This window comes from Crocodylus siamensis, chromosome 5 (assembly GCF_052110815.1).
Source record: "Crocodylus siamensis isolate JL-2025a chromosome 5, ASM5211081v1, whole genome shotgun sequence".
NCBI classification, from domain to species: domain Eukaryota; kingdom Metazoa; phylum Chordata; order Crocodylia; family Crocodylidae; genus Crocodylus; species Crocodylus siamensis.
In genome coordinates, this window is record NC_143399.1 from 40,710,098 (window position 1) to 40,720,300 (window position 10,203).

The window sequence follows — 10,203 nt, forward strand, 5'->3', positions numbered from 1 at the left end:
TTACCATGGAATAACACATTTGGTGCCATGTTCTTTTTCAGCCAGCTGCTGAAGCTTCAAAATGCGCTCCGCTTGGATCTGGAAAAGCGTTTTGTGTGACGGCAATCCAACATCATACATTCCCTTGGGATATGAAACACCCAGCCTTGTTCCCTGACCGCCAGCCAGAAGAAGAACAGCGACTTTGCTCTGAGAAATATGGTGTAGACCTATACAAACAAAGGAAAAAAGATGCATTAGAATTCTTGTCAGTACCTGGACCTGGGCAGAAAGTGTGACCAAGAACTTGCCCCCTCTGCAAGGAGGACACCATGCTGTGCCTTTTAGATTAGGCACAACTGCTTGGCATACTGATCCTTCAGTGTCCCATCTGGCTGGTGCTGGTGGAGAGGGCAGGAAGCAGTCTTCATCTAATGGGACAGACACACTGGAGAGTTTGAAGAAAAGAAGCTGCATACTGCCCTGGAGACTGGGCCAATATACTTTGCCTGGAGGGGGCAAGGATGATTGTTAGGGCTCTACATAAGATCTTGGTAAATCAAAATCAAGTAATCAACACCAGCCAATCCTCACCATGGCTCTGCATGCTGCCAGCCTTGAAGGAGGGCAGTGGGATGCTTCTTGGGAATGTGGTAACTTAGCTGACTGTCGCACACTTATTGCCTGAAACCATTAACTCCCTCAAAGCATTTCTGGATTTTAGTTGTCCTTCCACCACTGCAAACTAAAAGGAGACTATAGACTCCAGAGGGCAGGTTGGTCCTAGCAACTCCAAACTCTGTGGGGACAACACAAAGCAAGACTAGAACAGCCACCTCTTAACACTCACTAGATTTCGCCCCCCTCTTCAGCAGGGAGTTTGACATTTGCACAGCACTCTGAACTGCCCAGTACAAACCATTACCTCACCTATTAGTTACTCATGGTCAGAAAGCAAGTAATGAAAAAGCCTGTGTTGGGAGAAGCAGTCACAACTCCCAAACACAGGCTTTCAGGGCCGACAGTTACTCCTCCAAACAATCCCGATCTATAGTACATAGATGTTGGCAACTTAACAACCAATAAGGAAATAAGATTGACAGCATAAATCAGCAGTTAAACAACTTTTATGCTGCTGTAGGGTGAATTTGGTATTTAGTGATACAAGTATTATTTTAGATGCAGAAACTGGCAAGTGTCAAATGAAGTGAACATCCCTAATGGTTTCTTTTGATGGAATTTCACTATTCAACAATTAGATGGAAAAAGTGAACAGGAGATGCAAGTCTGTGCATTTTGTTGGAGGTACACAGTTTAAGCATAGGTATGAGTGGGAGACAGGAGCACTTCAGAGTGCTGACACCAGTCCAGACAGATCTGTACCTTGTTTCACCCACGTACACCCTCATTTCAGAAGAAGGAATGGGATAAGTGTTATGTGGCAGGACTGCAGTGACAGACACTCCAGGCTCAAGTAGTACTAATGGAACATCAAGCAAACACTGGAAGGGTTTTCTAATGGAGCATACTTCACTCAGGTCCACTACACTTAAGTGCAGAACTTGCTTAACTGTGTAACATAAGGCCAGCGACAATTTCTAGTCCATTGCCTGTATGGTGGCAAGCACTGGTTAGCTGCACATTGGTTAAGTGCATAGCATATTTCAATCCTACCATCTATCTTAAGCTAACTGGACTCCTGTTAACTGCATCTGTCTACTTCTAATAGCAGTCTTGAAACTGTTAGAAGCCTTAAAAAGTGTGACATGGCACTAATCAGTTTCAGGCCTGCTAAAACACTGAGAGCACTGTGTACTTAATGAGCAGCGGTTACACTGAGTTCTGAGAACTGCAAAGGCTGAGTGACTATAGAGCCTTTTTTTTTCACTCCACCAGCTATACAGTATATTTGTATATGGAAGCAAGTGTGAAGTAGCTCTATGTTCAAAATATTTTGTCTTCAAGAGTTCCACATTCCCAACCCTCTTCATACAGAGAAGTGTTTTTCACACTTCTCATGCAGAGTTCTTTCCTTCAAAAGAAGCTGCCTTAAGCTGTAAACTTCCCAGAAAACTTCTTGCTTTTCTGGGCAGGTCATAAACACTTGAGCATTCAAGGAGAAGTTCAGAAAGCTGTTCGTTCACTCCTGAAGACAGGCATTTAACATTGCAAAATATTCTGGTCTAAGCAGAACTTTCTCTACCTGCAAGGTCTATGACATGGGTGGTTGCCCTGATAACATTTATAGCAAACACAGCTGGCTTGACAGCAAACACCTTCCTAGGTCAAATGCTTCCTGGATAGCTTCCTGCTTGGACTCATGCCTCAGATTCACTTTAAACACTGGCTGAAACCTGGAAAAGGGAGTATTACAAGTCAGTCAAGCTGTATTGGAAATGTATATGCCCAATAAACAGCACATGAATGTGAAGAGGTATTAAATTATTAGCCTCTCCACCTTTCCCAACCACTTCACTGTTATATTAAGAATAAAACCATGTAAGTGCTTTCCATAAAGGCTAGTTAGCTGGGTAGATTTCATCAATTCTTCCTCTGAAAAAAATGGAAATATGATACTGGCCTCATTCATAAAGTACTTTGAGACTGACAGATAAAGATATGGAGGCACAGACAGGGAAAGTGACTTGGCAACACCTCCTAGCATAGTGAGGGCCAAACATTTTGGCACGTGTGCCATAGATTAGCCCCACACTTTCCAAGTGCCACTCTTATCTCCTTCTCTTGCCTAATGGGTCATCCTGCTTTCTGCTCCTTGACCAATCTGCTGCTCTGTTTTCTGGTCCCTACCTTATCTGCCATTGGGCTGCCTGTCCCCTCCTTGGACCACTGCAAGCCACACAGAGAGGCTGCCCGTACTACTTGCAGCACATATGCTCCCAGTTGGCCATTTCTGTCCTGGCAAGCTGGGTGGAGGTGGGAGCTGTAGAAAATAGAAGCTAAGTACCCAGAGCCCTGGTACAGTTTTCTGTTCACTAGCAAAAGTTAAAGCTTTTTATCATCCCACTAACACCCTGAACTTGCTTAAGAGACTTGTTTAACAGACTCTTATGTACTGCCAGTCACTGGGCTGTCACCCTAGTTACAGCCTCACCAGCCATAACATTTATCTTCTCAGCTACAAGGTACTAGCACAGCCTTGTTGTATAGGATCCTTGTGTAAAGGCAGCAGAGCCTTCGGTTAACAGTGCAATTCAGTTTAAGTAAGTTTTACCCCCTCCCTGCCCCAGAAGTTTCTGCACTCCCTTTTACAGAGGGTTCTGTTCTGATAAAAGGTTACCTGCCTAGCGTCAGCTCAAAAGGAAACTTCAGTTCACTTTACTTGGGAGTCAGGAAGGGCATCAGTGAAGTGCTTGGCATACAGCTGCATTTAAAGTCTGAATCACAGCAGTAGGGCTCAAAGGGACCTCCAGAGGTTATCTAGTCCAATCCCAAGTTACAGGCAGGATCATCCCCATCTAAACCATTCCATACAAATCCACTGTCTAACCTACTTGTAGAACTACAGTCAAAACTACTGCCTCTCCCCTGACACAACTGCAGACAACACCTTAACTTGGCACAGGTAAAGCAGAGGAAAAAAGTGGCCAATGTCCTGCCATTGTAAGAGTTGTTAAACTTTGCTTGAGAGATCCACAAAAGAGGGCCATTTCCGCCCAGCTACAGGGGAAGACTAAACCCACCCTCACTGTGAACCAATCTGACCCTAGGGTAAAATTCCTTCCTGACCCCAAATATGGTGACTGGTCTGACCAAGTGTAAAGGCATGCCAGGAACTTCCATGTTTGGGTCTGAGCAGGAACACTGGCACATCTCAATCAAAGTCCCTAGCCTCGGCTGCAGCCAACTTACAGTGCTTTTGAGGAAGGTAAAGAAACACGACCCTGACCAACAGAAACAGGAGGGGGGAAAATATATACAGGCAGTCCTTGATTTACAATGTTTTGCACTTACAATGTTTATATACTGACACCCTGTTTCAACTTCATGACATCAGTCTTGACTTTATAATGGTTGATCTGATGCAATGCCATGCCAGCGAACAAGTTTACTGCATCACCCATCTCCTTGGAGAACATCTGTCCAAACTTCCTTGGACACTTTCTTTAAGAAAGCAGACAAGACTCCAGAAAAACCTGCAAGTCACGACTCCTGAGAAGACTCCAACCAAGAGCCCTTCAAAAAGTCCAGCAAAGTCACCTCAAATAAGTCCTTCCAAATCAATATGATTGCTATTTACAATATAAATACATTAATGTAGCTATATTACTCATCTATAATTGATTGAATAAAATTCTGGGGTATTTTTGGTGAAAATAGGGTATCAGGCCTTGGTCCAGGAACCAATCCCCCATTTATAACATTGTTTCTTATGAGAAAATTGGTTCCAAGTTTCAACATTTTGACTTAATACGCAGTTTTCAGGAATCAATTGTGTTGTAAGTCTGAGGACTGCCTGTATATGCTTTTGCAGCCAGCAAAGCCCAAAAGCATGGGAAATACCAACAGTAAAACATAGGCATAGATACTCCTAGATCAGGGGTTGTCAACTGGGGGTACTTGATATGGCCCTAAGAGGTATACACAGGTGAATGGGAACGGACCGCTGCCAAGCAGCATCCCCCAAACGCAGGGGCAGGGGTAGGGGCAGCTCGCATGCAGCAGCTGCCACCACTCTGCATTCAGCCACTTGCCACCCCCACTGCTCATTGGCTGGGGGTACACTGCTCCACATCCGGCAGCGGAGGGGTACAATGATGCAGAAAGGTTGAAAACTCCTGTCCTAGGATCATCCCTGATCAATACTTTTCTTGAACACTTCCAGTGATGGATATTCTACAGCTTTCCTAGGTCGTCTATTCCACTGCTTCACTGTTAGAACAGTAATGGTTTTTTTCCTGAACCTATCTGAAACTCATCAAGGGTGCTGACCAGCTCTCAGCAAGGATAATCACTCTGACAAGTTGGAAAAACAGTTGAACAAAGAGGTCCTGCCCACATAGCAAGCTTTGGAGGAGAGGCTGTCATATCCGTCATACAATTCCCGAAGCACAACAGCTTCCAAACACAGATGACGCATTCAGATATTCCTGCCAGATAAACTTGCTGCTGATTTGCCCACCGAGCTCAAGTGCCAGCAAGCTACTGTTGATAGTCCCTGAACGAATAATTCCCATCATGTTGACCTCTTTAATCCCTTCTATTAAGATGGGCAAGAGAAAGTCTGGTTCCTATGCTCCTGGATCCAAGAACCCAAGCATCAAGCCTGTCAGCTTTCTGCAACATCAGGGCATCATCACATGATGTTACTAATCCACCTGACTAACTAAGGAGCCAAAAGGTGACACTTATCACAGCCAGATAAGATAGGGTCCCAGTGGCACAAGATTACAGCACTGCTGCAAGCAGTTTTGGACTCCTTCCTGCAAAGCAGAGACAAGATTTAGGACAACTGGGAAGCCCTTACCTGACAACAATGCTACCACCACAACCATATAGCTTTGCAACAGTCTCTGAGCTGAGATGCCACGATTTCCCTAAGCCTCTGAGCACAGGTAAGAAAGTCAAATCTTATTCTTTGGGACCTCAGGAAACATTAAAAGAAGGAACTTAAGTGTTGCCATAGGGGGTTGGGCAGGAGCCAGATGAGCCTGCCCTGCCACACCCTTCAACAGTGGAGACACCCAGCAGTTATTTAACCCCAAAACAGGCCCGTTTGTCAGAGAATGATGATAAACCTAGACCAGTGATTCACCAGAGTGCCCTAGCATTATGGGGTGTCTCAAGATCCTTTCAAGCATGCCACACAATGCTAATACTGTCAGGTTTACAAACATGATTCACAAGATAAATGCAAAGATTTCAGACAGAAATCCATAGCTGGCATCTTTCAAATGCTCTGCAACAGAAAATTCATTCTATTATTTCTCTGTGGCCAAAAAAAATGAGCAAAAACAAAAAGGAGCAGGCATTTTCTGAGGGGTGCCATGAACCTAAGTCTGTACCCACCAGGAGCTACCAGTCCCCTCCCCAAAGGCTAGAGCAGTGGCTCTCAACCTTTTTGGATTTGCTGCACCCCTCATAAGAATTAAGAGCATTAGAACCACCCATAGGCGACCTCACTCGGTCTCCTGTGTCACAGAAGGGCAGAGAGCAGATGCTGAAAGGGACAGCGAACTGGGCCTGACCAGTTTTTCCCTCTGTTCCTTTCTCACTTGCAGCCTCCCTCATTTAAGGTCTATGAGAGTGGTTCCCAATCTGTGGTAGGGTACCACCAATGCTATGCAGACAGCCTGTCAGTGCTACGTGTTAACAGACTTATTATAAATACTTTACGTGACAAAAATTTGCCAGTGGTACTTAAGGTTGTATAATTTTAAATTGGTGGTACACAATCTGTCAGTTTGGGAGCTGCTAGTCTAGGACATGCTGATTCAGAGGCCATGCCCCTCGCTCCCAGGCCCCATCGCTACCACTGCCCCTTTCTTCCAAGAACATGTCCAACCTCTTCTTGAGTCTGGCTGAAATACCAGCATCCGCAACATGCAGGCTCAACGCCCTCTCTGACACTGGGGCAAAACAGGCGGCGCCTTGGGTCAAAGTGGGATTCATATATCAGGGCACCCACCTCTTATGGAGAGGCCGGGAAGTGGGGGATTGTCCAGGCAGGGACCATCTTGAGCCTGGGCTGATCTGCTCAGCTTCTGCCCTCACACCTGGGGGCAGCCTTCAAAACATCTCCTGCCCCCGCCTCACACCTCGGGGGACCCTCTGAAGGCCCTGGCAGCCTCCCCATCCTCCCTTCCCTCCTCATACCTATATGCATTCTCCATGGGAGCGGGCAGCACCCCAGGGCCCTGGCCCACCCCCATTTGCACAGCAGAAGGCTAGAGGGAGGCTCTGCCAGGGGCCCTGTGAAGCAAACGCCGAGAGCAGGGCGGTGCCGCAGGAGGGCAGCACCCTCCTTCCCCCCTCCCCACCCCAAATACCTCGCTGCTCCCAGTCGTGCAGCTGGTCGCGGTCTCTGGTGGCGCTGCCCAGCACCTGCCGGGGCACAGGCTCCATGCGGGCGTCCACCCTGTCCTGGCCGGCGTCGCCGCTCTCCATGGCCCTGCGGAAGAAGCGGCCGAGCTCCTCGAAGTCCATGCCCCGCAGCTCCTCGCTCAGCGCCCGCTGCTCGGCGCCGCTCAGCTCGGACAGGAAGCGCAGGAGATGGTCCTGGCCGGCGCGGGCCAGGCGGGCGCGCAGCTCGCTCTGCTCCATGGGGTCTGCGGGACGGGCGGGCAGAGGAGGGAAGTCACTGCCTGCGGGGGGCAACGCCACCCGCGCTGCGCTCCGCTCCCCTCGCTTCGCCTCGCCCCGTGCAGGGCAGTGCGCATGCGCGTCCCCACCCCCAGCCGACTAACGGCGCCACTCACCTGCAGCCAGCCAGGGCGCGAGGCCGGGCGCGCCCCCTCCTTTTAACTGGCGCACTGCGCCGAGCCACCAATAGCGACAGCGGCCCGGGACGGGGACGGGGGCGGGGCCGTCCGCTGCTGTACTCTCTCACTGGAGGGAAAGTGCCAGCTGGAGCTGACGTCACAAGCAGGCGGGGGGGGGGGGGCAAAGGGGGCGCGGACGGAGTGGCCGCGCGCCGGGGAAGAGGGGCGGGGTCGGAGCCCTGCAGCCCAATCCACTGGCGGGGCACGTGGCAGCCCCAAGGGCCCAGGGAGGGGAGAGGCCACCCGCGCGGGGAAGTCGGGTGACCCCACCGTCGCCATGGCAATAGGCGTGAGCCCTGCCCCCGCGGCCTGCTGTGGGGGAGGGGATAGCGGGCAGTCGTCCACCCCACAGCCACGGGCCCGCTGCAGCTACTGCCGCCTCAGCCCCAGAGCTAGGCCCAGGCATCTTCCACCCACCCCACCAGCCCCCAGCCAGCTCCACCACTGCACTACACCTTGGCCCCCACTCGCCAGCTGGGCACGGCCACCGCTACTGCACCCTAGCACAGTGGCTCCCCACCCCGTGTAGCTCCCCCATCTGCTCACTGCTCTGCTCCTGCTCCAGCCCCTTACCCGTGCCCCTGCTCTGTCTCTGCTTCCTGTTGCCTCTGCCCTACTTGCTTGTCTCCCAAAGGGAGGTGGAGATGGGTGAACCCAGGGTGACCGTAGCCAACGATCCTGGGTTGGCTGTACAGGAACTGGCATCCATCTCTCTGTGACTATTGAAAGCAGTCTGGAGACTGATACAGGGAACAGTGCAATTCATAACAACCTTATGTCCTGTAAAAAAATACCTCCCGGAATCACTTCAGAGTTGGCAAACTGAAGTTACCATATTTCCAGTTTCAAAAAAGAGGACGGGGGAGGAAGGGGGTGAGGGTTAAATAGGATTGTGGAAGGAGGTAGCCCCTCGTTCCCAAGCTACAGCCCTGCCACTGCCCCCCCCCGGGAAAACCCAGATGTAAAGTAACCCAAGTGAGCCTCCACTAGCTGGCTGTGGGAGCAATCACCCAGGCCAATCCTTTTACAAGTGATACTAGAGCATCCTGGCATGAAAAGAGAAAGTAAAGGGAGAGATTTAGAGGCACAGCCAAGGTAGGGGAAGAGGAGAGATGCCTGGAAGATCTGAGCTGCATGCAGTCTCACAGCTGGATGAGCAGGTCACCTGCTCTGCCAAGGTCCCGCCCCACTTCTCTGGGCTTCATTTTGTTTCAACTGCCTCTTTCTGACTCACTGCTTCTCTTCTGTCCCACCGGCTCCAGCTGCTTTGTCCTGCCACCTCCAGTGTCCCACTCCAGTCCCCATGCTCTGTCCCTTTCCTGATGGACCCCATCCTACTTTACCAATGAGCTCTGAGCCAACACCCCATTAGTCCAGCCACCAGCAAGACCTCAAACTCCAGTGCTCCAGGTTTTTGTGTAGTGTACTGATGTACTGCCCGATAGGATTGTAACTTTTGTCCTTCCCAAGAGTAGAAACTGTAGGGCAATGTCAGAAGCTCCCCAAGGGGAAGTTGTAATATCTCTTTTTTGTAAGTTCTCAAGAAGAGGCTGAATAATCATCTGTTTCTAGATAGTTTAAGAATAAAAAATGCTGCATTTGTGGAAAAGGTTGGATTAGATTAGTATTTCTCAACCCATGGGTCACGACCCTGAAAGAATCATGAACAAACTTTCTCCTTTAAAGGAGAAACCATTTTTAACAAGACTCATTTTCCCTTGCAGGCTGGCAGAGTTCCAGCCTGCAAGGGGCTGCTTGGGGCCTCCCCATGCCCCATACACCTGGCAGGGGTGCCTGGGGGCAGCTGGTCAGGACTGACCAATATTTACAGATGGGTCCTGGTACAAAAAAGGTTGAGAACAGCTGGACTAGATGACTCTTAAGGTCCTTCCAATCCTATGATTCTACTGTTCTGCTCTGTTCAACCCTCAACCCTTTCCCTTGTCCCCTACTTGACCTGCTTATTGTCCTCACACATCTGAGCTTAGACTGAGTCCTTTGGAAGAACCAGGTCACTAGTTGTATAGAAACAAGAACACCTGGGCAGGACTAAAACATGTAACCGTGTCTGGAAACGATCACCTGGGATATGGAGTCTAGTCCCCGGCAATCACAGGCAGGATGGGATTAATGCATGGGCAAACTGGGCACATGCCTAGGGCCGTAAGTGAGGAAGGGGTCCAGTTGTGCTTATTTTACTGATTATAACTATTAAATGAAAAAAGTAATATGAATATACTATATTAAGTAGGGGCCCACAAGTTTGTTTGCCTAGGGCCCACTAAAGGGTTAATCTGACCCTTATCCCAGGCAAACATATTATAAATGCCTAGTCCTAAAGGGTTCGTAGAAATATTAACTCCAGCACCTCCTACACATCATGCCACAAAACAACTCCTAAGGCCTCAGAACTAAGTTGAGATCTTTGTTTTGGGGAGGGGTGTTGGTATTAGTTTCCCAAAAAATTCCTCGGGTAAGGCAGCAGGAAATCCCAGGGTGCCACCAATGAGTTTAATCCCTGCAATGGCAGCAAGTTGATTAGGTAAAACACGTCTAGATGGCACGACAGAGGAAGACAAACCCTTGCCAATCTGACCTGGGGAAAACCTTTGCTGCCCCAAAATATGATGTGTGGCTGGACTCTGAGTATGTGACCAAGACCTCCAGGGTTTCTTAGTCTCAGCAGAAGTGCATTTTGGCTACACTCCCATCTCTGTGGCCAATG

At 49.3% G+C, this 10,203-nt stretch overlaps 1 protein-coding gene across 2 annotated transcripts in view; it reads right to left on the reverse strand.

Annotated features, from left to right (window-relative positions):
• The window catches only part of UAP1 (UDP-N-acetylglucosamine pyrophosphorylase 1), a 34,315-nt gene extending 26,919 nt beyond the window's left edge, over nucleotides 1–7,396 (reverse strand). The window contains exons 1-2 of one of the 2 annotated variants that reach the window (XM_090047828.1): nucleotides 6,987–7,396; nucleotides 5–209 (exon numbers count right to left, since the gene is read on the reverse strand). In XM_090047828.1, the coding sequence (XP_089903954.1) occupies nucleotides 5–209; nucleotides 6,987–7,260 (479 nt within the window). In that variant the 5' untranslated portion in view covers nucleotides 7,261–7,396. The remainder of the gene's footprint in view (nucleotides 1–4; nucleotides 210–6,986) is intronic. The other variant, XM_090047830.1, reaches the window with a different exon arrangement.
• Between the last annotated feature and the right edge of the window lie 2,807 nt (nucleotides 7,397–10,203).